This window comes from Haliaeetus albicilla, chromosome 8, assembly GCF_947461875.1.
Source record: "Haliaeetus albicilla chromosome 8, bHalAlb1.1, whole genome shotgun sequence".
NCBI lineage: Eukaryota > Metazoa > Chordata > Aves > Accipitriformes > Accipitridae > Haliaeetus > Haliaeetus albicilla.
The window spans coordinates 35,671,796-35,698,084 of record NC_091490.1 but is presented as its reverse complement, the minus strand read 5'-3'; the positions used below and the strand labels follow the sequence as shown (position 1 = coordinate 35,698,084).

At 42.4% G+C, this 26,289-nt stretch overlaps 1 protein-coding gene across 8 annotated transcripts; it reads left to right on the top strand.

The window, feature by feature from the left end:
* KLHL20 (kelch like family member 20) lies at positions 1-26,289 on the top strand. Of its 8 annotated transcripts, none has more exons than XM_069789768.1 (13): positions 1-93; positions 2,272-2,332; positions 9,773-10,346; positions 14,712-14,870; positions 16,039-16,133; positions 17,337-17,452; positions 17,833-18,016; positions 19,186-19,329; positions 19,546-19,679; positions 20,309-20,517; positions 22,170-22,276; positions 24,362-24,442; positions 25,184-26,289. In XM_069789768.1, exons 2-13 carry the CDS (start codon positions 2,310-2,312, stop codon positions 25,191-25,193), a joined length of 1,836 nt encoding a protein of 611 aa, XP_069645869.1. In that variant the 5' UTR covers positions 1-93; positions 2,272-2,309; the 3' UTR covers positions 25,194-26,289. The 8 variants fall into 8 exon arrangements, with proteins under 8 accessions (XP_069645869.1, XP_069645874.1, XP_069645872.1 ...); XM_069789771.1 differs by having other exon boundaries at positions 7-72; XM_069789770.1 differs by having other exon boundaries at positions 31-97.

Below are 26,289 nucleotides of genomic sequence, written 5' to 3'. Positions count from 1 at the left end.
CGGGGTGGGCTCGGCTCGGCGCGGCTGCTGCGGGACCGCGGTTCGGCGGCGGCGGCGGCGGCGGAGGAGGAGGTGGAGGACTCCGCGACCGGCGTGAGTGAGCGCGGTGCGGGCCTGTCCCGCGCCGTCGGGTACGGGGGAGGCTTCCCGGGGCTGCGGGGGTGCCCCCTTGCCCCCCGCCGGTGCGGCGTCGGCTCGGGCGCGCTGCCCTGCCCGTCCCTGCGCGGGTGCCGCCGGGGTGGCGGGGCAGGGCCGGCAGCGGCGTTGTGTCGCGCCGCCCCGGGAAGCCGCCGGAGCGCGGCGCCCAGCGCGGCCTGGGCCCTACGGTCCCGGGGCCGGTTGCGGGGCGGGGGCGGCGGCCTGGGGGAGCGTGCCCGGCTCCTCGGCCCGGCTCCTCGGCCTTCTCCTGCGGGCCGGGGGCCCGCCGGTTGCGGTCGATCGGCGGCGTGCCCTGTGCGCCGTGGGCTTGTGGGCGCGAAGGGGGCGGGAGGGGAGCGGTGCTGGTCCCGGAGGAGCAGCCGCCCGCGGAGAACCTGCTTGTGCCTGCGGGTGCTCGAGAGCCAGGGCCGCGTTTTGCTGGGAAACCCGTCGTTTCACCTGCTTGCTGCCCTGCGGAGAGCACTGGATCAAGGCCCCCGGACCAAAATGTTTGGTTTTTTTTTTTTTTTTTTTTCCCCACGACTTTTACCATGGGTTTTAAGGGGATTAAATCTGATGCAATCAGGGGTCTAAGAATAGCGTCGTCCACGTTTCCTAGCATGTGCCCAGTGCTCTCGACGGCTTTGGCGTGTGTTCTGCGCACGGGCAGTTGTGGAGATGCTACTTTGCAGTGGGGCACCTGGTGCTCCCTGGGGCTGCATGCCATGAGGCTCGCTTGTCCGGGAAGCCCCTCGATGCTGGTGAGGGGAGCGGTAGCAGCGTCTGATCGGGGAGAGGCTGGGCAGTCATAGTTGGGATTTAAATTGGCATGGAGTGCCCTAACCAGGAGGAATTGGCTTGCTTTATTTGCAGGAAAGTATGAACCTGAGTGATTTGCGACTGTGGAAGACAGCAAGTCAGAGCTTATTCTTCATTAACTGGCAAACTGCTCTGTTTGTGTTTCTGTGCTAATGTACCTAGAGAATGTTGCATGTAAAATACGGTGCTTCTTCACATAGCCGAATAAAGCTATAGCCGTTTTGAAGCTTAATTTAAATTGTGCTGAAAATATTTTATTATTGTTGGACGCAGGGCTCCAATCTGACAATCTGAGTCTTGAAAAAATGATTTTATTCCTCCTAAATTTAAGTTCTTCTATTTTAAATGCTACTTCTGTTTATTTTAAGAGTTATTCAGTCTCGTTCTGTCATTGCTTTTGCTATAGTTTCACTGGTTTCCCATTTCTCACTCTATTTCTGGATGGGAGGAAGTCTGTGACTATCAATATGGAAGCAGAACACCCTTCTGTTCTTTTAATACATGACAAAAAGTTAGGCTTACTGCTTTAAATAATGATTGAATTAAATTTATTCCTGATCAAATAGTCATTAAAAATGAAATCGGCATGAGTGATGCCTTTGTAAAAAGGGTTCATCTATATTAGACTCAGAAGTTAGTGGTTGAATATGGAAGGACTGTGTAGTTTGCAACTGTTATTATTCCTCTCAGAAAATGAGTATTTGGAGTGGAAGTGTAGTGAGCATCAGGCAACATCATTAATCCTTGCAGATGTAGTACCATTATTAGCATCCCTCTTACCTCTGGGGCACATAGTTATCTTCAATTTCCAGGCACAAGTTTTATCTTGTATCATATTCTGGCTCTGCAGTGTAGCTGTTGAGCAGTGCTGTGCTGTTTATTAGGTGCCAGCCTGCCTTAAATCTCTGGTAAATGTATGAGGGTGAGATACCTCCTGCCTCTGAGCAAGGAGTGAGAGTGAGCACCCTGTTACTTGAGGTATTTTTTCCTTTGGTAGAACAATTTTAGGGATTCAGGAAGGCAGACAGTTTACTGACTTTATGATGTGTGTGTTCCATTTTCCTAAAGAACCATTATGCAGCTGTGGTGAAATTACTTTTAAAGATGATTATATTTTCTTCTGCTTTATTCTCTGTAATCCAGACATCGTTAATCTAGGCTGTGAATTTTATAGCTGGATAAGAACTTGAAGGCATATTAGTACATGGATGTGGTCAGTTCTCTTGTCCTAGAGCCGGACTGAAGAGAGGAAAGAAGGCTCTCTTGCTTCAGAATATCACCCTTTTTCTTCTTTTTTTTTTTCTTTTGGATCAGGTCTTGAAGCATAGGGTGAAGGTTTCTTTTCACGGTGCATGGACGGAAAGCCAATGCGCAGGTAAGATATGGAAAATAATTGTCCTTCTTTTATCCAAATATGATAAATCACGTGAGTTGGTTTCATAAGTGCCTAGACCATAAAATGTTGTTTGTTTTTGGTTTTTTTTTTTTAAAGGCCTGGCTAGGAGAATTAGAACATAAAGCATTCATCTTTAGTCCTTACTTAAATGTATTTAGTTTTCAATGTTTACAAGACCAGATGTCTTTAAATGAACATGCTATTAGGAAGAGTACAGAAGACAAGTTACTGTAATTCTCCATACCCCCTTCCTACTTCCTTCATTTACTGTCATGTTTAAAATTCAGTATTTAATTACTTAGGTATTCAAATTGTGTTAAATAAACTGTTTGAGAATAAATTGAAACTTGATTTCTAAGGGGCATTATTTTTCCCTTAACTAAAGGAGTTTAGTCCCTTTGATGGGGTGAGGTCTTGGGTGAAAAGGAGATTTCCTTTTTGCATTATGGATGCCAGCTGCCTCAGTTCTAATGAGCTGAAGATGCATCTGAAGTTTAATTCAGGGGAGTTCTTGTTGTGGTTACGTCAGAAACATTATCGGTTATATAGAGAAAAAATTGTCACGTAAATCAGCTTGATGACAGGTTGGCAGACAGGATTGTCTGCTAGTCTAGTTGCTTTTCATTATCCGATGGCAATCCCATGGCAAAACTTAACAGCAGATATGTTTCTGTATGTGATACTGTGTGGAAGCAGTTTCCTGAAGTTCTGCACTTCTAAATGAAGTAAGGAGAACTCATGAAAATTGCTTAGTCTTTCTGCACTCTTTAGGGTGTTGAAAGTAGGGAAACTTTATTACAGATGATTCTGTAAACAGTCACGTAAGAGAAGGCAAGGAATTTTAACCATAGGTGACTATGTACAGCATTTCTAGCTACAGCATTTGCAGAAACCATTAGCCTGGGTTCTGTGTAAGGAGGTAAGAAATAAATAGTCATTTAAACCCTTGAAGAGTGACACTATATTGTTTAATTAAATGAACCTCTCAAGCACAACAAAAAAAGACTGTGCCGCTGCTTCAGTTAAGCTAATGAGTATACCTTGGGACGTGATATGGGCATCACTGGGGCTATGTGTTGTTCAGTATTTTTGCCAAGATAAGAAATGTGGTTTAGACAATGAACAGCTGCATGTGACTTTTACAGTGAGTTCCTTTTTCTCCAAGATGGATTAAATAGCAGATGAGCTCTCTTCCATCTTAGTCTTCTACAACAGAGACTGTTTAAATCTTAACCAATGTAAAACCACAGCCTTTCAGGTTCTAATGTTGTACTCCATTTATAAAAATGTTTTTGCAAAATGACGTAAAATTGGTGATTAGCTTGGCTTGTGTTCTTGTTTTCTCTCTGTTTTTCGTGTTCCTAATGGAAAAATTGAGGTCCTAAATTTATGTCTGCTGTTCTCTGCATGTCGCATTGAGGCGGAGAATTGAAGTGCTGAAGTTCCTATGTCTTTTGTGGGTTTGTGGCCTTGGACTTGCTATCATGGAAGTTCTGTCTGCCACTCAGACTGGATAGTTTTAGTGGTGGGCAACAGCATGGGGCTAAAGTAGAGGTTTTCTGTTGTGGTGATGATCCTGGCATTTCAGACTTTTTCTTTAATTTTATTTGGATAATGGATGCAGACCAGACCTTTCAGTACCTTTTGTTTTCCCTCCCTCTCTGGCAAGCAAGGGTTGAGCATGGATAATGTGTTTGACATATTTACGTGGCTTTACTTTTGAACTAACCTTTCAGCTGATCTCTGTGGCTGGGTGTATTGTATTGCTGCAGTCTAGCCTGACAAGCATGGCTCTGTCGTGAGCTGTGGATTTCAGTTCTTGAATATGCTTGCATGTTTTAAGGGCCTCTGTGTGGATTGTTAAAATTTCTGTTTGTTATTTTACTGCATGTCTTAGCAGAAAATGATAAAAGGTTCCGATTGGATTTCAAGCTCACAGATCTTCCTATGAAGTCCAGCTGAGCAGATGGAGGAGCACTTCCTTTTATCTTTTTACTCAGGGCTCTGCAGCTGTTTAACACCACATGCGAGAGTCCTGTTAAGATATTGCAAGAAGAGGGGAGTGAGACTTGGTCAGTACTATATTAGTAAACATGGTGAGTTGGTATCAAATGTGTACAGCATTCAGAGGATGGGAAGTACAATTTGAAAAGAAAAGGTATTGCAGCTATTCCTGTCCAGATAATAGTAGAGAAAATGCATTGATGTTCAGACAGGATTTATCTTGCGTTAGAAGTGAAGTGATAGCTGGGGCAGGCTATTCTTTTTTTGCTGTCAGGGAGCAGTGAGAGAACATTGTTTTGCTGAAGGTAAAAGCGAGGCAGAGGGGACCTCTCCAGTGGAGGGCATAGTCCCACAGTACCCAAGCAAGGAGGACAGAGCAGATCTGATGACCAGGGTCAGTCAAGAGTCTGGTACTGATCAGGCAAGTCTCTATAGTGATGAGGAAGGGCTGAGGTCAAGCCAGGAAGCCAACTCAGCAGGTCAGTATTGGGGGGTACATGGTCAGGTGCAGATGTGCCTTTAACATAGCAGAGGCCAGGGACGAGGGCTTGAGCAGCTCCCAAGCAAAGTGGGGAGGCCTTCCCAGCTCTTTCTCACCCAGCTTTTTCCTGGCAGCCCGATCCCAGGTTACAGCAGTGCTGTATCTGAGCTGGCTTGAGCACAGGCAGCCAGACCCCGCCAAGGGGGAGAGGCTGCAGATCCCAATAGTGCACTTGGGACCCTCGCGTGCACTAGGGAAGTTAACCAATTGCTTGGACATAGCTCTTGCCCAAGACAAACTGTTAAAGGCTTAGGAAGTTTTTGGAAGGCTCCAGTAATGACCTCATCTTTCAGAGTATGGACATCCTCATTCTTGGTGAAACTGAGTTTTCTGGGTTTGGTCAGTGAAAATGAAACTAAACAATGTAAACAGGGACATATACACCAGATCCTTGCTGTTCTCCTTTTGAGTAATGTAAAATAATACTGCAGTCAGGTTTATCTGCTTGTTTGCATAGCTCAACCTCATTGAGAACGTAGACCTAAACCTTGCTGGCTACATAAGAAAAAGAACCAGTGGTATTTTTACTAATAATCACACTTCTAGATAACTAATTCCTAGAGTATTGATTTTCACAATAAAGCATTTCCATTTACTTAATTGGTGGTGTTATGGTGGTCACTTCTGTTGCTGAAGGTATCGCCTTTGGCTGGGCCACATCAAAGATGTTTGCTCTAGCAGTTCTGTAACGAGTATAGGAAGTGTTTTCTTTGTGTATGCATTAGATTAAAAGCAAGGCATTGATGGAAATCATTACTGGTTTGGTTTGTTATTTTCATTTGCTACTAAAATCCATTGCTAAGGAAATCCACTAGAGCAATGTATGATTTTGGATTTCAGTCGATATCTTCAGCCTGAGACTTGTTCTGTTTCATAGGCCTTAGGTCAGCCTGTTGTTTTCTGCTGAACTGTGTTACAGCTTGCTTGTAATCTCATGCTAAAACATATATTATCTTAAAGAAAAAAATGCAGGCTGCTCTGACTTGAAAGTTAAGGAGCTCTATGACAGTATTGGAGAGAATTTTTCTTAGATACGTGTTATTAGACTTTTTTTTTTAACTTTGGAAGAAACTTCTATAAGCTCTGAGGATGGATGTCTCGTAGATGCCTGCATTAATGAATAAAGTTTTGGGAACCGGCATAGCTGAATAAAATGGAGGCATAGCAACCTATTTATTTAGCTGACTTAGTGTTGCAGACTGCCAGTGTTCCCATTTGTACTTTTCAGCAGTGTGCTACAAAAACTGATCCTTTGTCAGCCCTTTCTTAATCCCATTGTATTTGCTGATTTCCCCAGCCCTGCATTTTGATGGAAGCTAATCCCAGAATATCTGCATAGCTGAGTGTGAATCTTTTATCCTTGCATACACATTTCCTTTCCGATCCTCAACCCTTCTTAATCACCCCGAGTATTCAGGAACAGCTCTTAGCTTTGCATGTGTGTGTGGGGGGAGGCAGCTAGCCTGCCATGTGAGAATCAAGCGCGGCCTTCTGTCTTTCACACCTCTAAGCTACTGACTCATCATTTCATTCTCTATGCATATATATGCATAATGCACACATAATGCAGTTAAATTATTATCCTCGTGGAGACACATGCCATCAGACGGTGTCCTTCTAATTCACACTTCTGTGCCTGTGTATAGCAGCAACCCACAGTGCTTAACATCAAGCATCTGGTTTGATCCAGTATGGAAATTCCCAAGTCCATTGATCACTAGCTTCTGCCTTACCCAGAGATAAGTTATGGATGAGTCAGGAGTGCTAATTTGATTATTACTCCTTTTTTCCATCCGTTCAATTTTCTTTAACCAGCACTTTCTTTCCTGGAGGAAAGAGGCTGTATACAATGCAGGCACTCAGAGAAATGCTGGTGGGAACAATGCAGGAATGCCTCCAGTTCTTATTAACCAGACTCCTTTTCAGTTAGTTAATTTAAAGACATGTTCAGCAGAGTCTCGTTTGGGCAGAAAAATCCTGTTCTGTCCTGGCTAGGAAGGACTAGGACTACTGCCTAAATCTGGCCAGCTAATCCCATGGCATAAGATGGTTCACCCCATTGCTCTGTGTCAGCAAAGAGTCTTGGGTGGTGGGATTGACAAGGTACACTGTATTCCTTGTGGCAGCATAGCCTTAATCTAATCTTTTTGTACTTAGAATCTGTGCCAGTCTAAAAAGCTCTTTGATATCTGCTTTAGGGCTGTTTTTAGTGGTGTCATCTCTGAGGAAAGCCTACAGGTTTAACAGAGGGGTTCTGCTTTCCAACAGGACGTCCTGTCCTGGACGTAGGCCATCTCTTGTGATCTGTAGTTATGTGAAATGGGTTTTTATTTGAAGAATGCTTGTTCTGTGCTTAGATGCTTTGACTGACAGCCTGGTCAAGACAAAATGTTCAAAATTATTACAGTAGCATGTGTCTTAATAAGGCTCTTATTTTTTCTTTTTTCTCCCGGGGGTTGGTTTGACATAGCTCGAAACCCCTAATGCACAATAAAATCCATTTGGCTTGCTTAGCAAGAGCTAGACTCTACAGGGGGATTTTTGTTACCACCTTTCTCCATCTCTTAGTAGAGGGATTAAATTACTTACCCTCTGGCCTTTACCTGCTAAGGACTGTGAAGGTAAGCCAATTAGGTAAATTAATCTTCAGCCAATGTTTCTTGGGGTTTTTGTAGGGGTACCATTAAACTTAGTTTGTGTATGCTGGTGCAAGGAGAGCTTAGCTGCATTGTTAGTGAGGAACTTCGCAGAGCTTTGAAAATGGTTGTTGAACCCCACAAGGTGAATTTGGGTTGTGAGGGACAAGAGCGGGTGGAGGAGAGTGAGAGGCAGTTTAACAGCAGACGGATTTGTCAGAGGTGTCAGAAAAGGAGAGAACGGTGATGGATATAAAAAAAGACAGAGCAGGGATAAAAACCTAAGGCATTTAAGGTGCAGGGGCTGAACAGGAGCAAGCAGCAAAACCCAGAGGGGAGACCCAGCTGGATCTGTGTAACTAAGATATGAGGAAGAGGTAATGGTCTGAAACATCTGAATATGATGATCAAGAGGAGGGTGTGGGGGGAATGAGAAAACAGGGCAAGATGCAAGTGAATAATTTGAACTGCTGCAAAGAGACTGGTTTCCCTGTGGTTAGAAAGTGCATTTGACATAATAATGAGAGGAAAAGATGTGAGGGTTGGTTTTTTTTTTCTTAATTCTTCAAGCATGCTGCAAAATACATTGAGCAATGGCAAAATGAAGTTAGATTTATTTTAACTCTTAGTATGAACAAAGTGAAGTAGTGACAGCCCACAAATGCCAGTGTACCAGAGAAGCTGGCAATGGATAGAATGTATTGGGTCTTCCAGTATATCTGCAACGGCCAGTGCAATCACTGGATAATTCATAACCATCAGTATTCTGATATTTTGCTCAGTGTGCTTTAATTGCTCTAAGTGATGGTTTTCCTTTGAAGTGGGAAGAGTCAATAGTTTCCTCTATTTTCTTTATTTTTCATAGTAATTGGTATGTCACTGGTGCCGATATATCTTTTTTAATAATTGTGCATATATGTGGCAGAAATTCACATGTGCTTGGAACATGCAAAAAGGCGTCTCAGTTATGTGAGCGCTGATCTGCTTATTTACTCTGAGTTTAATTCTTGTTTAGCACTGATTTCAGTCATAACGTGATAGTGAAGTCTGGGGTGTAGGCAGAAGTCTCTGCAAAGTGAGGTATGAGATGCATCATCTTGGTTCATCCCTGTAGAAGGGCTCGGGGCAATACTGCATTCCTGTTCCCTCAAGTTAGTAGCATACATGGTGCGAAGCATCATCTGTCAGCATTGTCATGCTGCCGTGCAGAAGGGTGTTGCACTTGAGCTGTGGCAGGGTGGACATCTGCTCAGGGATGTGAGGGATAAAGGAAAGGTACCTGAACTTTCGTAAAGAAGGACATTGGATAGCTAGAACATTGCATGTGGAGCTGGGGAGATAGTATGTTTTTCCTACTCTGTGCCAGAAACTTGGTTTATATATTCTCAAGTCGTTCCTCATCTCTAAAGTTACCGTATTGACTTTATTTTCTTCCTTTTTTGGTGGGCCGATAGTCACGGATACTTTGTTTTGACTTTTTCCTCATTGGTCTGATAATCCTGACTGCCTTCTGCAGTTCTTAGTCTGCCATTCTTGGGAAAGATTAACCTTCCTGTGAAATGTGTTGGGGAAGGTGGATTGAGTCAGAAGCCTCCATAATTCAAAAAAATAACTAAAGAGGTGACGATTAAATGGATATTCTGGGGACCTGAAAGATACTCATGGTAGGCTGCAGGCCATTTTAAGTTACTGAAGTCTGTGACAGTTTAGTGTGTTCAGATATCACAGTGATGAGCAACCCTATCAAAAATGTAGGTAGAAGAACAGAGAAGTTTGGTTATGTTGTGCAACTGGAATTCTCTGCAGTGGAAATCCATCTCCAGCTCTGTCAAAGAAAACTAAAGTGAGAATGGGCAAGTCAGCTAATCTTCTCTGCTTTGAGTCACTCTCTGTGAAATGGGGATAATACTTCTTTACCACACAAGGCTGCTATGAGGTTCAGTTAATAAACATGTATGTGTAGTTGGATATTACAGTGGTGTGTCATAGAAAGCATATAAAAATAGGTATAAATATAAGCCTGTTGCAGGTTGGCATTTGTTTACTTCTAGGTAAGCTTTGGTTTGAGACAGGTTCCTCTTTCACGTGATCATGTGCTTGAAACAAGCACATTCCAGCATGGAGCTACAGGCACTGCTGGTTTTGCACTCATAATCGGCACAAGCCGTAGAGCTTTGGCTGGCAGTTGGTGGTAGATTAGTGGATGATGGTCCTGTCTTACAACTTCCTCCACTGCAGGTGTACCAGTACTCGACCAGGAGAGACCGGAATGGATGTGACTAGCCGTTGCACACTCGGAGATCCTAATAAACTGCCAGAAGGGGTGCCGCAGCCTGCTCGCATGCCCTACATCTCTGACAAGCACCCTCGACAAACTTTGGAAGTTATCAACCTTCTCCGGAAGCACCGGGAGTTGTGTGATGTGGTGCTAGTAGTTGGTGCAAAGAAGATCTATGCCCACAGGGTGATTCTGTCAGCCTGCAGCCCTTACTTCCGAGCCATGTTCACTGGGGAGCTGGCAGAGTCTCGGCAGACAGAAGTAGTGATCAGAGACATCGACGAAAGGGCCATGGAACTGCTGATTGACTTTGCATACACCTCTCAGATCACTGTGGAAGAGGGAAATGTCCAGACCTTGTTGCCAGCTGCTTGCCTTCTCCAGCTGGCTGAGATCCAGGAGGCCTGCTGCGAGTTCCTTAAGAGACAGTTGGACCCTTCCAATTGCCTGGGCATCCGAGCTTTTGCTGACACTCACTCCTGCCGTGAACTACTGAGGATTGCTGACAAGTTCACACAGCATAACTTCCAGGAGGTAAGAACCTAGTGTGCTGGAGTCATGGTGTAAAATGCATGGACATGTCCTGTGAGAGCTTTGAGCAGCTCTCGTTTTGTGCTTCTTTCCAAATCCTGCCTTTACAATCTGCTGTGTGCCCTAATAGTGATGTGTGCCAGCCATTAGGTGGGGAAGAAAGAGGGAAGAGGTACTTGTAGGACTGTGTCATACTGGTGGTTTGTATATGATCCATAGCATTCCTTCTCCTAAAGTTGTGTGGCTCGTGCGTCATGGAAGGCAAGGTTGCAGGTGTAGTTGGAGTTTGGCATTGAATCTGATGTGGCTGCACAATGGGGTGACATTTTGCTTCCCTTTCAGACATGTTCTGGATTCTACATGACTGGGGGGAGATAGGTGTTAAAGTAAGGACATTACATTGATAGAACCAAAAAAAAATTGAGTTTAGGGATTGGAAAAGTGGGTGTATGGGGGAGTATACAGTTGCCTCAGTGGAGTCTTCAATGCCCTTGTTGTCACAGAACTAGGGTTTTGCATCTATTATTCAGCAGAAGTTGTTTGAAAGTAATTCAAATGTGTAATTTTGTAGCTGACCTTTATAAACTCAAGTCTCTCTTCCTTTGTTAATTCTGCCTAGATGATTTTTTGGGGAAAAAAAAACCTGCCAGCAACTGGTTCAGGGAAGGGTCAGCATAATAATTAAGGATTCTGTGAGCAATAGTCTGAGAAGAGTGGGTCTTCACTTAACTAACTATTACACCCAGATGCAGAAAGGAGCCCAACACTTCTAAGTGATGTCTTTCCTCAGCCCTGGCTGGAAGGGCAAGAATTTTTGTATGTTTTGGAAGCAGCTGCTCTCTAGGAGTGCACTCAGTGTGAAGGTCTGTACACCTGCTAGAGAGATTTGTCTCTTGCCTTTTCCAGAAACTGCCTCTTCCATCCCTTGGAACAGGTAGTCTGCTGCAGAGAAATCTCCTCTTTCCACCTGCTTCACAGGTAGATCCTTTCCAAAGGGAGTAACTCCAGTATTGACTCCTGATGCTAATTTAGTTTCTCCAGAGAAGCGGCAGTATGTAAGTGCTGTGATTGATTGCAGCTTGCTGACTTTTTTTTCCTCTGCAGGAAATAGATTGGAGTTGTATTAATTTCAGTCAGGTAGTACTTCAGAAAAACGTGAGCAGAAGCAAACACATTTGAACTTGACTGTTGGACATACTGAAGACAACACTTGGTATCTAACTGTAAACATGTGACATCAGTTTATGCGAAAAGTTGCAATTAAATACATTTATCCTAACTGTAAAGACTAGAAAATAGAACTGACTGTTTAAGATGAGAGCTTGTTTTTGGTAGAACCTGGTGATTTCCCAAAAGCCCTACATTTTAGCTGGCCATTTCACATGCTCTGTGCTTGCTCTGCATTTCTTTTCTTCTGCATTTCTTTGGGGGGGAGCAGGATGGTAACCAGGTGGTCGTTTATTTTCAGTGCTTGGTCGTTTTAATGGTTAGGTCTGTGCTCTTCTTGTTATTACATGAGTAGGCACACTTAAAAGCCTCTAAATAACTTTTTAAAAGCATAACAATTTTGGTTTAAAATATTTTAGCATTAATACATGCAGCTGGCTGTTAAGAGCTGCTTGCTACGGGGTTCTTTTCTTTTTGCAGTCCCTTGAAGATAGCTTTCTGTCTTCCTTATCCCTGTTCAAGCACACAAAGGCAAAAGTTTGGGGCATGAGAAAACACTCTCCTCCTCAAAGATGATGCAAATGATAATTGACTTAACTGAATCATGGCCTCTGGAAAACAATTGCTTAGATTAAACCACTGTTTCTTTGGCTTGGGCAGGTTTTGGTGTCTCTTTCAGTGCTCCAGGAGTTTTGCAGCTCTTCATCCTTAATGATCACTTCTTTTGCTTCCACTGTTTCTTTGCAGACAATCTTAGTGGTGCTGCTTGTTGGGATTGTATTCCGTTCTGCCATTATTTCCCATCTGGAGAGTGGATTGGTAATCCTTGATGGAAGCCAGTGACTTGGCTACTTAATCATCCTGCGCTATGGCAGTTGAGAACTGATAAAAAATGTGCTCTGCCGAGGCTGTATGGTCATCGTTCCTTCAAGCTGGCAAAAGAAACATGAGATAGGAATTTCGTGAATGGCAATGTAAAATATTAAGCACTAGGCATCAGGCCAACTCATGCAGTTACTCTGAAAGCAGTTTGAATTGCTTCATGTCCTCTGCTGTGCTAACCTCTAGTTCTATTAATTTTTATGTGTATTGCTGCATTACATCATTAACTTGTTGGTAAAATGTTTTTCCAAGTTTTCCATTCCCCTAAATTTAATTTGTTGCCTAAAACCCCTGGTGAATCTTGTGCATGTAATGTGAAATGGTTCTATTAACATCTCTGCTGTACAAGAACGGCCTTCGTATTTTTTTGTTTGGTCTCTGACATCTGTGTGAAGGGAGAAAATATACTTAAGGATGAACGACTTGTACTTTGTATCAACAGACAAAAATTGCACTCCATATTGTATACTCTGACATTTATTCTATGTGTTTGTAGAAGCAGTAATGCAAATGAAAACTGTAGAGGAAATGAAGCCCATCCAATTTTTGTTTAGTAAGCAAGTCAGTTAAATAGATGATTAATATTAGTCAGGTAATTATTAGTGTCCTGATAATTAAGCCAAAATAAGCCAAAGCATTTTAAGTAATTATTTGTTTTACCATGTAAACTAACAAGTTGCATAGTGGTAATAACTTGGTTTGCAGAAGTGCTTCCAGTACTTTGAGTTTTGTGAGGCCATTGATGTATCTGGGTTTTCTGAGGGTGGAAGGGAGAATCTGGATGACCATCCTTAACTCATAAATTTCCAGAGCCTCTGTTTCCAGAGTCTGAGGCTGCATTTACAAACTGCCAGGGTAAAGTTTAGACATAAGCTAGTCTATGTAGAAGGGAGGGAGACTATGGAAACATGCTGGTAAAGATCTTTAATGACCAACTCTGTTCTTACTCTAAGGCTGAAGAAGTGTATGGGCTAACCTTGTCATGGCTCTTACTGCCCCTAGAAGCCCACGGGATCCAAGAACAAAGTCTGGCAAACGATCTCATTGTCTGTTTTCTTCTTTTTTAACAATACTTTCTGTTGTCACTAACTTGGCAATTTTTGCATATTCGTTCAGTAATCTTAAGTAATTTCTTTAGGTAATTAAAAGGACTGCACAGCTGACTGACATTGAGATGATCATGTCAATGTATTTTTCTTTAATTTATGCTGCACATCACAAAAGTCATGGAATTCTACTGTGAAGGACAAGCCAATATTCAGTTATTTGCTGTCACTGAACCTCTCAGAGATTACAGGCTACAGACTGGGAATGCTTGTAGGGAAGCCAAGCTGGCAGTTATCAACAAACGATTTCTGCAGTTCTCTTTATTTTGATTCTTGCATCTTCCCCATCTACCTGGTGTCTGTGCAGAAGACAGGGTTGTGCATGAGCTCGGCAACCTCCCAAGGCAGTCGCAGACTGACTGTCGTGTGCTCAGTGGTGTGTTGTGTGAGCAGTCCTCCAGTGGCAGCTAAAGCCTCCTGAGAAACTCAGTCGCTATCTCGGGTACTGAAGGAATTAATGTGTTTGCAGATTGTCAGTGACTGGAATTTCACAAGAGATCAGTCCTTAGGGCCTTCTGATTCCCTCTTAAGTGCATCTGGACTTGTGCATACTCTTTGTATATATTTAAAGCAAATGAAAGAGGCAGGACCAGATGAGTCTATCTCCCTCTCCTGAAATATTTTCCGTTCTGCCCCAAACTGGCATTCAGGAAGGCTTTCCGTGTTCTCTACAATGCCTCTGGTAACTTGTTTCTGAGACTCTTATTTTTGTGCTCTGTTTTGGATTTCTTGTGAATAGAGCGTCTCTATTCCGATACTGCTTTTCAGTCACATATCACCTGTGCAACATTTTTATTTCTGCTTTATATATTAGACAGGGCAAACAAGGCGATGTGATTTTAAAGAAGGGCTTTTTTTTTTCCTAAGTTTTGAAACCTGATCAGTGTGTTCTGTGTGGTTTAACCCTTTAGAAGTGTCCTACAAAAAAGTTTGTGTAAAATTCCCTTTCACTTGCATCCCCATCTGAGAGTGTCTTTGTTGTGTTGCTAGGGCCTGCATTCTGCTCTGTGCAGCAAACCCTTCACATGTGTTGATGGAGAAACTGATGGGTATTTGGCACTTTACTGGATCAGTCCATTAGACTCTAATTCAAGTGGACTGTATCCCCTTTAGAGTTGCACTGAAGTGCTGGAGTGGTGAATGGCTCTGATGCTTTGGCCACTGTCCTTACTTTCTTTTTTTTTTTTTTTTTTTCCCCTTTCCATTTAACCAGGTAATGGAGAGTGAGGAGTTCATGCTGCTTCCTGCCAATCAGCTCATAGACATCATATCCAGTGATGAGTTAAATGTTCGCAGTGAAGAGCAGGTGTTCAATGCAGTGATGGCCTGGGTGAAATATAGCATTCAGGAAAGAAGACCCCAGCTGCCACAGGTAATGTTGAGCGCAGTAACATTCAAGACCACTTTGTCCAGGAGAAGAGTAATGAGGCCTGATATGGTGGTGCCACAGCAGTGTCACAGTTCTGAATGTGTGCAAAGCCACAGTAATTCTCTCTGACTTCCACCTGTGTTAGGTGGCTTGCACTTTTCCTTCTAGGCTGGAAGGTGTTGCACTGTCTAGAGCCTTCAGCAGGGGCTTTGTTGAATTGTTTCCAGGTAGGGCTTGCCAAACTAGATCACTCTAGTAGTCTGTCCAGACAAACCTGCCTGCATTGCTTTGAGTGTTGTATAAAAAAACATAGTGGATAAGAAGAAGCTTGTCTTCATTTGTCACATATCTTTAAGTTCTGCTGTTTGATTATGCCTCAGCCCTCATGATCTTATACTGGAGCTTGTCAGAATGGTTTTGTTGAAATATGATGTTTCATCTAAGCCAAGCCATTTCACAGAGAAGTACCCATTCTGACAAAGCTGTCAGCCAGAAAGCCTCTGAAGTCTCAGGCTTTCTGATCAAAAGAGGTGAGAGTCTGCCTGCCTCAGTGTTTCTGCTTTGGAAATAGACATTAAATGCAACTTTATTTAGTGGAAAGCTTTTGAAAGTTGGTTTAAATAAACAAGCCAAACCAGAAAAACCTGCTGTTCTCAAGGTAGCTCTTAATGCTCTTGTAACTGCCTTTTTAGGCCCCCCCGTCTATACCTGCTTGCGCCTCTAAATTCTAAACTGTTGTGAAAGGCATGTTATTTGTTATTGTTCATTTACTGCACAGTACTACTGACATTTAAGAGAGCTAAATGGTTGATAAAACTTCTAACTAAACTAGTGGTTCAGGCAGATGTATTGACATCTGTAACTTTGTAAAGGTTTTCAGCTGTAATCTTGTTTTCAGCTGTTAATAGATCCAGTGGACTGTTCCCTTTCAAAGACTGATTTTCTGCTGGGTATCTAAATTAGTATATTGAAAAGGCAAAGATGCTGTAAGATGAGCTGCATTTAACTCAAATGCCAAAAAGGGTTTGGATATGTAAATGTCTGTGCATGTTTGCCAGAGGAATTATTAACTCTTTATCAAAATTTGTTAGCCATTATTGTTTTCCATGTGGCTTCTTTCATCTCTGTGGGTATATTTGGTTTACCATGTATGTTCTGGTTTGTGTTTTAGGTCCTGCAGCATGTCCGTCTGCCGCTGCTGAGTCCCAAGTTTCTTGTGGGTACAGTGGGTTCTGATCCGCTTATTAAGAGCGATGAGGAATGCCGGTAAATCTCCTCACTGATTACTGAATTGGATTTTGTTGTATTTGCATCTGTTCTCTCAAACTGTGCTGATTTGTCAGTGGTAAATGGGTGATACCTCACAATTTCCTCTTTTGCAACTGGGATAAGAGATGCAAGAAAAAGTGTTTTCTATTTGCGTCTCAGTTATTAGCGTGCCCTAGAAGTGTGTTTGTTCTTTCAAGTTTTCAGTGAAATAGCAAACTTTGAGTGTGCAGTTTGACTGTTGGTAAAATACCCTTCAGTGTATTGTTTTCCATTTCACCTTTTTTCTTTGTCTAGTCGTGGCCTTTCATTAAAGCTTACCACTTGCATGGCATTCATGATCTCATTAGGACTTAAAGTAGTTTTTCTGTGTAAAAAGTCTGCACTTTGCTAACTGCACTGGACTCTGGGATTAGAGTCTGCTATTTCCCACAATACTAGTGCAGGGAAACTGTCATTTCTTCCTCTTACAGTATGAGTCTCACCTTTCTGGTTCTATGGAGTTCTGTATCATCTATAAAGCACGCAATTTTTCTTGTTGTGCTTAATGTAAAAAAGTTCAGGGGATCAGCTAAACTGTACTCTTCCTGAATAAGCATTCATACTGGGGGAATTCCATGTTTGTAGAGGGAAGGAGGACTTTTTTTCTTTTTTGTTTTGTTCAAGGGTTTGGAATATTAGAATTAGTCCAGGTGGCAAGTCATGAATGGATGGACAGTGTGAGCTGGCCAGAGCTGATGGAGAAAATATTCATCAGAAGGGTACTATCTCCATCTATTGGTCATGTGTGTGTATTATGTATTTGTGTGCTTTTCAACTCCTGCTTTGTTCCTAGACAAAACAACTGATTGTTAAGTTTTAGCTTGAGGCAGACTGGGTTTTTCTTTTCTGCACACTAAGCCTGACAAATCTCTTGTCATAGTTTTTTATCAGTCTTTATAGCAAGCAATATCTATTATTAACTCTGGCCAAATATTGATACTGGTCTACTGCTGTCACTGTGTAAATGACTTGTAAACAGCTGATGAGTGTTTAGGTGACAGTGTACGTTTTAACTAGAGCTATTCATGCACTTACGTGATTTGTGAATACCTGAAGTGCATGACTAGTGCTGGCTGCTTTTGCCATCATTTTTGATTCATACCTTCTCCTGAGACTGGCATCAGGTGAACTTTGGGATTAATATTTTCCTGTCTTGCATAGGGATCTAGTGGATGAAGCTAAAAACTATCTGCTGTTGCCCCAAGAGCGGCCGCTGATGCAAGGACCAAGAACTAGACCGCGCAAACCCATCCGCTGTGGAGAAGTGCTCTTTGCAGGTATGTATAGCTCCTTCTGGCTTAGGTCAGGAGATTCAAGTCTGCGTTTTCTGGTGGTAGTGTTCCTGTAAGGCCAATTTTCACAACCTATTTTTGAAGTCACCTGTGCATTAGTATTTGGAGGTTTGAGTTAACTTGCATTTTCTTACTTGTTTGATTTCTTTGGTGCTATGAATGCCACATTACTTCCAAATTTACATTAATCCTCTTGAAAATCACATTCTGTCTTCTTATTATAATCCTCAGAATGAGTAACTCAGAGATGGGGCTACTGGGTTAAGGCTGACAAAGTCTAGAGGGATTATTTGTACCAGGCACACATACAGTATGTCAGCTCAGTGCGTTGTTATGACGCTATTTCTTGTGTTTGGTTTCTACAGTGGGGGGCTGGTGTAGCGGGGACGCAATTTCCAGTGTCGAGCGCTATGACCCTCAAACCAATGAGTGGCGAATGGTGGCTTCCATGAGCAAAAGACGCTGTGGCGTTGGAGTCAGTGTTCTGGATGATCTCCTCTATGCTGTGGGAGGCCATGATGGTTCCTCTTATCTTAACAGTGTAGAAAGGTAGGTCTCCATACGGCCAGTGTGCAAAATGTTAACTCTGAATGTTTAAACCTGGGTGCAGCCTTTTAAAAATGAGTTCATTTTGCCAGCTGTGTTCTTGTTCTGCTGAAAACCTGAAATTTATATTACACGTTATCTACGTTTCCTCCTCCCTTGCATACCCCTTCAGTATTGTGTTGGTTTACTGCTGAACTAGGACTTCATGCATAACAGCTTGTGTCATGTTATCCCCAGCTTAATGAGAGAAGACATAGCCTTTGGTATAAGGAAGGCATATGTAAGAGATGGGTCTGGGTATAATTGATGGGAGGAGTGATGATCCTGGTTAACCTTCTTTGCAATTGCTGGTTTGGTTTTAGCATTGTTGAGGAAGGTGAGGTTACAGTAAGCATTTCTTAGCTGTTGAGGGAAAGATCCTGGAATTTTATTGTGGAGTGGTAACTAGAGAATTAAGGAACCTTGGCACTTACACAGAAGAAGGAAAATAGGTCAGGTTTAGACCTGTGAAAGACTTAAGTCAAACAAGCTTTACCAAGCTTCCTGTTTCTGGGAGCTGCATATGGCAATCCCCATGCCTAAAAGCCACATGACTCAAGCACTCGTAGTACTCTGAATCTTGGCCCTGTAACAAATCCATTGAGCTACACAAATATCTCCTTCTTTCTTGAGCTTGCCCTTCTTCCTGCATATCTCCTTCCATACTCTCAGCTTCCCAGATCATGATCCTAGCCTTACATCTCCCATGTCCTGCACTTTTCTGCTATGCACCATATTCCCTTGTCTCTGGATTCCCAAGTCCATCTGGTTCCGTCGTCTTTTATTTCAAAGTGCAGGTGCCAGTGCTGGCTGAGTTCTCGTGTGAACTGCAGAGAACATACAGCAGAGTAACTTTGCTGCTGCTCTTTGCATAGATGCAAGTTACCACATGCCAGCCAGTCCCTGGTAACCTGCTGTCTTATGAACCTGAACCTTTGATCTTCAGTTTGAATCATCTCCAGGTGCAGTTTGAACATCCCTGGAATAACATGCATTGGATGCATTATATCACTTCAGGGGTTTTATCCAACTTACAAATAGCTGTGTTGCAGTTTAAGCTCAGGATAGGCAACATGGGAGAATCTGAAGTATACCTAGACAAGCAATTTGTGCTGTTTGGTGTATTTTTCTAGGTATGATCCGAAGACCAATCAGTGGAGCAGTGATGTGGCCCCCACCAGCACCTGCAGGACCAGTGTTGGAGTAGCAGTTCTTGGAGGCTACCTCTATGCTGTGGGTGGCCAGGATGGTGTCTCTTGTCTCAACATTGTGGAAAGGTACTTTTTAATTAAATAAAAAAAAAAAAAAAAAAGCAGGGCACAGGGAGAAGAGGGTCTCTTAGAAGGTGCAGTTGATGCAGATGAGCTGGAGAGTAGGCAAGTACTGTACAAATCTTATGGGGATTTTTCTTTGGAGAGAATAAGGTCAGTCTTCCTGCTGCTTTGTGAAGATGCTGACACTTCACTAAGCTTCGGTGTTTATTCTTTTGCCAGGTATGATCCCAAAGAAAACAAATGGACTCGAGTGGCTTCCATGAGCACCAGGCGCTTGGGAGTTGCAGTGGCTGTGCTAGGGGGCTTCCTTTATGCTGTGGGAGGCTCTGATGGAACTTCTCCTCTCAATACTGGTATGCCTTTTGCTGTCCCATAATTGCAGTCAGCACTTGTCATGGTCCTGTTTGTCCTTAGTGTCCCCAGATGGCTGCTGAATATCTTAGTGATCAGTTTGCAGTGTTTTTTCTTCTTTAAGATTTTTGCCATACAGTAATTAACTCTCCAGGCTTGTGAGCCCCTATTACCTGGTTGTGCGTCTTTTTTTGTTTTTTGTTTTTTCTTCTTTCTCAATGCTGCATTTGGCAGTGTGTCCTGAATACAATACTTTGATCATTTGCACAACAGTTGCAAGCACCTCTTTCTTCCTGCAGTAGCCCTTTTCTGCTGTAGGAAGGAAGGTGCCAAAAGTAAAACTACTGCAAGATGGTAATGCAGGTCAGTTTGTAGCATTGCCAGCTCCGTCTTGAGTGAAGATGCTGAATGTGATTGATTGTGTAGGGCTGGAGACAGAAGAGATAATAGCAAGCGTTCTATAGGAGAAAAGCATTAGAGTGAGAGGTAACAAACTGGTTCATCATATTTTTGGTGTGTGGAAATTGTAGTGTCTTTACAGATTGAGCAATACTTTGGATGCATGTTCAAAAGTGCTAACTCCCACTGCCTGCCAACCTTGTTGTCCAAAGATGTGTCATTTCCTCTGCAGTGGAACGCTACAATCCCCAGGAGAACCGCTGGCACACAATTGCACCTATGGGGACGAGGAGGAAGCACCTGGGCTGTGCAGTATACCAAGACATGATATATGCTGTGGGAGGCAGAGATGATACAACAGAGCTCAGTAGTGCTGAGAGATACAATCCCCGAACCAACCAGTGGTCTCCTGTTGTGGCCATGACATCCCGCCGGAGTGGAGTGAGTTTGGCTTGGTTTGCTTGTCTATGCTATACATAATCACGTGGTGAGAGCACAGGGTAGAGTGTCATCCTGTGAGGTTTTTCTCTTGCTTCCTCTGTACCTTCACCTCTCCTTCTGTGAGGGGAAAGATTTGCAAAAAGTCAAAGCTCTTAAGCAAGACTAGGGAATGAAGTGGTAGTCATGTCATGCCATAGACAGCTGTTTAACATGGCTGAGGATGAGGAAATGGAGTCATTTGAGGGTCTTTTTTAATAGTTTTGGTCCCTTATATGGAGTCAGCTGCTTAGGTCTGAAACAGGTGAGTTCTTTAGGTTTTCACTTGGTGATGTAGCCATGCTTGGTATGAGATACTGTTAGAGAACACTGTCAAAATTAGTACCTGAGTCTCTTTGGATGATTTAGGAGGTGAACATACCTACTTGCCCAGAAGAAAGAGCAGGGAAACTGGGCAAGCATTAGTGTTTAGATATGAACTTCCAGCAAAGTCTTTTCATTGCTTTGAGATGTGTGTGGGAACAGGGTTTCTGGGCTTTCACTTAGTGTGTTGCCTCTCTTCACTGAATGCTCTGAGTATGGGGAATGACATCACGTTCTCATCAACTGCTAATCTTCGTGCTTTCTGTAGACATGTGAACAAAAGATTAACATAGTGTTTTAAGTAGTCATCGTGTTTGGGCAGATGCAAATGTTACGAATATTTATCATTGGCTACTGGATTATATAGTAAAGAGTGGATTAATTCTGTCTGCATGTTAGTATTTCAGTGTCTGGTGAGGCAAGTATGAATCATAATTTGAGCAACTACTGGTTTTGGAGGCAGAGGATACATAGTTATTTCTGTCCTCAAAGCACATAGTACGCTGTCCGACGCTGTCCTTTTTAGTTACCGATTAGGCATTGACTTTTCATGAGCTGCTTCTATATTTGCTTTTTGCAGAAATTCCTGAACAGATGCATCTGTATCTGCAGCCCTCCTGAGTTTTCTAACATCCTCAAAGCCAAAGCAAGAACCATTTTACATTGTGTTCTTACTGTCTTTTTTTCTGTTATGCCATGAGATGTTTTCACTGGAAGTGATCTTCCTAAATGACAGAACTGTTTGAGATTTCAGTGATTTTGTGCTTTGGCAGAAAGGCAAAATAGAAAGGCTGGAGGCAGGGTGCTTACAGATGGTCCAAGCCCCAGCCTGAGAGGAGCAGCCCAGGGACTTACATATGGTTCTCCTAGTTTAAGCACGTGTTACAGGGTGTAGGCGGGTAGATATTCTGGTGCATGCGTACCACACTTGGTGAAGAATTTCAGTCCAGGACACAATAAGTTTTGGCTGATAAAGCTTAGGTTCTTGCATATCTATTATTGTTAAAGCAGTTCTAGTTCTTGTAGCTGGTAATAAGGGGAACCTACTGCTTTTCTTTTAGGAGATTCTGTATTTTGAGATAAATATTTAACTTCTCATGTTTCATTATTTTTTAGGCTATTTTATTTGTCCTTTTCCCCTTGGCCAGAAAACCTTTTCTGCAGACTGCCTTTCACCAAACATGGTTATTAAATCCTTTTATTAATATTTTCATTTTAACCCTTCTTTTCAGGACCTGTATTTTCAGGATATCCCAGCTAACTAGCTACTGTCTGTGATGGTTGTTTTGCAGGTTGGCCTTGCTGTGGTGAATGGACAGCTGATGGCAGTGGGGGGTTTTGATGGCACAACGTACTTGAAGACCATTGAGGTGTTTGATCCAGATGCTAACACATGGAGGTAACTGTTAAGTTTGTGGAACAATCAAATAGTGATCTCCAGCTGTAGCTGCTGCCACCCAGCTGGAGCTGCTGCAGCCAAATTAGAAATGTGACATACACCGTAGCAAAGAACTTGGGTGTGGTAGCTAGCGTAGTGTTCACATTGTGGCTTGTTGGATTGCATGAAAGTGTAAGAATGAGAATCACATTTTGAAAAATATCCCCATACGCCATTTACTTACAGCATCCCCATGTCTATGACTATGGGAGTAGTAAGCAGTTGAGAAACATTTTCTTGCACGTTTCTGCTTGAATTCAGCCATTGGCTCCATTTTAAGAAAAATGGGAGTGAGTTTTCCGCAGTTTTTCCCATCCTGAGTATCCCAACAGATTTAACCAATGCTTAATGAATAAATTTCATTGCATCTTTTGCAGGTAGGAAAATTATGTATAGGTAGGTTATTGAGACCCAGAGAAAATAAATGATTTGGCAGGCTTCTTGAGTAGCAAGCAAAAGGTCATACCAAAACCTGGTTTGGTTTTTAAGTGCTGCTTTTGAACATAATGAAAATGGACCACATTGAGAGATATACCCCTTCTGTTTTTTTTGGGCTGAGTCTCTTCTGCTTCCCAATAAAACTAAGCTTGCCCTTAGCAGAAGGAGCTCACAGTCATGATGTAGAATTCAGCCTACTCGTTTTTTGCTTTCAAACTGAGGTTCTGATTTCCAGATCCTTATGGAGGAGCTGAAACAGAACACTTTGAGCATATGATGTTCTTCCCCTTTAAATCCGCAAGACAGCAATTAGAAGAATTTAATCTGATTTTACAAGCTGAGAGAAATAATACAAAATCACTGATCAAAACCATGTACTGAGCAGAAAGGCTATTTTTCCTATTTCTTTTCTAGTCATAGCTACACTTGAAAGCAATTGCCTGTGTATTTATTCCCAAATCTAATTAGTATTAAATTTCAAGCTTCTATCTGTATTCTTTCTGCTTTAGTAATCTGGCGGGGGTGGGGAATAGAAAGAACTTAATGTCCTTATTCCTTCCAGCTTAGTAATACTAGTAGATTTAACTCTTTCCCTATGAGATAAACTGTCATAAGAGGCAGTGGAGGAACTTCCCCTTGTTGAGTTATGGACAATGCCTTTTGGACTGCTGAGAAAACCAGTCGAGTAGAGAGTAGTACCTACTTCATATTCCTTAGCTGAATGGTTTCAGCTACTCCCGGTGACAGTACCAGTAATAAAATATCTAGAGTTAGGAGTTACTGCCAGGGCTAGTATTCACAGAAGTTTAGGAGATTGCTTAAGGTATTAGCTTGTGGGTCTTTTTGTCCCACCGAATTCAGTATAGCTGATCAACATCTGTGGTCTTCTCTTTCTTTTGTTTGCTGAACTTCTTGCTCTATGAAGGATATTTTTTATTTGTGTAGCCTGACCGAGAAATGCTTCTGACGCAATTTTGGTTCAAACAACTCCTACCAATGCAATTTGTTAAAGTACTTGCTTCTCCTGTTTCTGCCAGCAGACTTCAGTGGCGCAGAGGGGAATATGCAGCTGAAATGAGTAGGTTGCTGGAGTCTATAGGGATCAGATTTCCATATGAAATGCAGGCACCATTTCAGTAACATTTTCGAGAAACAGATGGTGCTTGGGTTGCGTTATATCTTGGTTGGATCAGCTGAATTTAGGGTATTAGAAATATAAAATAATTAGTTGAATTGTGAGTAGCAAACCTATTCTTGCTCCTGTGTTACCCAAAATGTAGCCCAAGGTCAGCTACAGCCTGCAAAGTTCTTTTCTATCTTGCACATTACCAGACAGGGCAAAAGCAAGTGATTACTCAAGTAACAGAAAACTGTGGTGTCAAAATGGGAAGCAGTTTCTGTTTTGAGAGAGAAAGGCATGAGCAAATACAGCTGTTTACCTTGGAAGTATGCAAGATGACTGCTACTTAACTTCTTACTTGTCATGGTCTGCTTTAATCAGAGGTTAACAATGGTGTAATTGTGCTCCCAAGAGCCGGTTCAGTCTTTCCTGTGGTAGCTCCCTGAAGGAGCTGAACCAGTGTGACCACTGAAACCTTGTCTTTACAGGTTGTATGGTGGGATGAACTATCGGCGGCTGGGAGGAGGAGTAGGTGTTATCAAAATGACACACTGTGAATCCCATATATGGTAAGCATCAAGAGGGAGGGAGACCCCTTGGTTCTCATTCCTAGAAAAACTGAAGAGACTTGTTGACACTGGACCTCTTTGCAGCTCTAGTATGCACGGTCTAGATCTAATGTTACTCTTTGCCGGTGACTCTTTCTATGGAATTAAAAAATGACTTCTGTGAGAGTATGCCCAATGGGAGACCACGTTGTCAGACTCCAGGGAACCACTGGACAAAAGTAAAAGTGTTGCTTATGTCCATATTTTTTCTAAATAGTCTACATTTTTGAATAAACCAAACTGTAAAAGTTACTGTAGCGTAAACAATGCTGATGTAGAGACTACATGCTATACTGGGAGTCTGGCAAGGAGGAGGGTTTCCGTCTTTCCCTCCTGCTGTGTGAGCAGTGGATGTGGCAGCTGTGTGGTGGGTGAAAGAGGAAAGTGATACAGAAAACATTGCTTTTGCCTTATTTACAGAGAGCTTCAAAAAAGTACTTGACCTGCAAGGTGCCACCTTTGCACAGAAGCTTTTCTGTGCACAGAGTATATTTATTTTTTCATTTAATTTGTATCATGTATTTTCTTTGATCGCTCACAGCGATAATTCCAGCTTTTTATATACATATATATGTGTGCATATATATATGTATTTTATATATGTATATGTGCGTGTGCGATTTGAGTTTTGACAAGCTGGTGGTTAGGGCAGGGCTATGTCCTGCCAGCTATTGTGGTTCCAACCCTTGTGGTATGTTTTAGGGTCTCTTAGAGTGCAGGAGAGCTATGAGATTGGGTGCCCTGAGTATCTTTTCAGTCTTGCTGGAGGCAAGAAGTAGAACTGGAACTCTCATCTATCGACTGAATCAGTGAAGTGCCCAAAAAGGGTGAGAGTGAAAAGGATTTCAGATGATGCCTTTTTACTGTACAGTGTATGGTACAAAAGTTCAGCTTTTGTCTCTCCCCTCCCCTGTATATGAACCTAGAACCAACTAGTTGTTGCTTACTTAAAAAACCCTTTTCCTCATGTTGCCTGATAGATATCAGTTCTTGTCTGAAGCTGGGATGCAGGTATCATCTGTTAATTCTGACTAGCCTAGATCAACACTCACTTCTCAGGTTCTTGCTAGCATGGCAGACCTGCAGTCAGTTCCTGCTGAAAAAAATTTAGACCAGCATCATCGTAGCTGCCCTCCTGCCTCTTGTCTGTGTCTTTAGAATTCCTGTTGTAGAACACTGACCATGATGAGATGGTGCCCTCCCTTTTAGTGATTTCTATGCACTTTGCCTGTGTTTAGAGCAGGGAAAGGTATGAGGCTCATTAAAGAGTTTGGAGGGGAGGGACTGCATGCTGGCACTGTGAGTAACTGTCATGTTTCAGGGGCTGCAGAGGCACCTAGGGGTGGGGGGAGAGGAAGGAGGAACTCTAGACTCAAAGGTTCCGATATGTTTGTACTGTAATTTCTATCTAGTATGAAAGAATGACCTTTTGCACCTGGTGCAACTTTGGACCTTACTAAATCTGATTTTAAAAGAGTAAGAGGACTGTAAATTCTTGAGATGAAGAAGGCAGTGCTGACACCTTAAGTTCTTTAACTTCATAGTTTGATTCATGTAACTCAGATTTTAATGTGCTTGAATATAGTAAAAATTACAATACAGTAATAAATGGGTCATTAAAACTTTTTTAAAAACCCCTTTTCCCCTAAAGGTTGGTATTCTTGTGTTTACATATGAAGATCATTTGCACCTTTACAAGGAAAACAAGTATTCTGTAAACAAATGTTTACATGTATCATTTATGCTTTTTTCTAGCATGAGTAACTTGTATAAATAGTGCTATCTTAATAAATTTCTTCTATGCTGTT

Excerpts from the sequence above, each read along its gene's own strand:
- KLHL20 (XM_069789766.1), top strand. The coding sequence starts at position 9,741 with ATGGTCCTGTCTTACAACTTCCTCCACTGCAGGTGTACCAGTACTCGA. Across the intron at positions 14,871-16,038 it reads GAAGACCCCAGCTGCCACAG|GTCCTGCAGCATGTCCGTCT; the intron begins GTAATGTTGAGC and ends TTTGTGTTTTAG. Across the intron at positions 17,453-17,832 it reads TGGAGAAGTGCTCTTTGCAG|TGGGGGGCTGGTGTAGCGGG; the intron begins GTATGTATAGCT and ends TGGTTTCTACAG.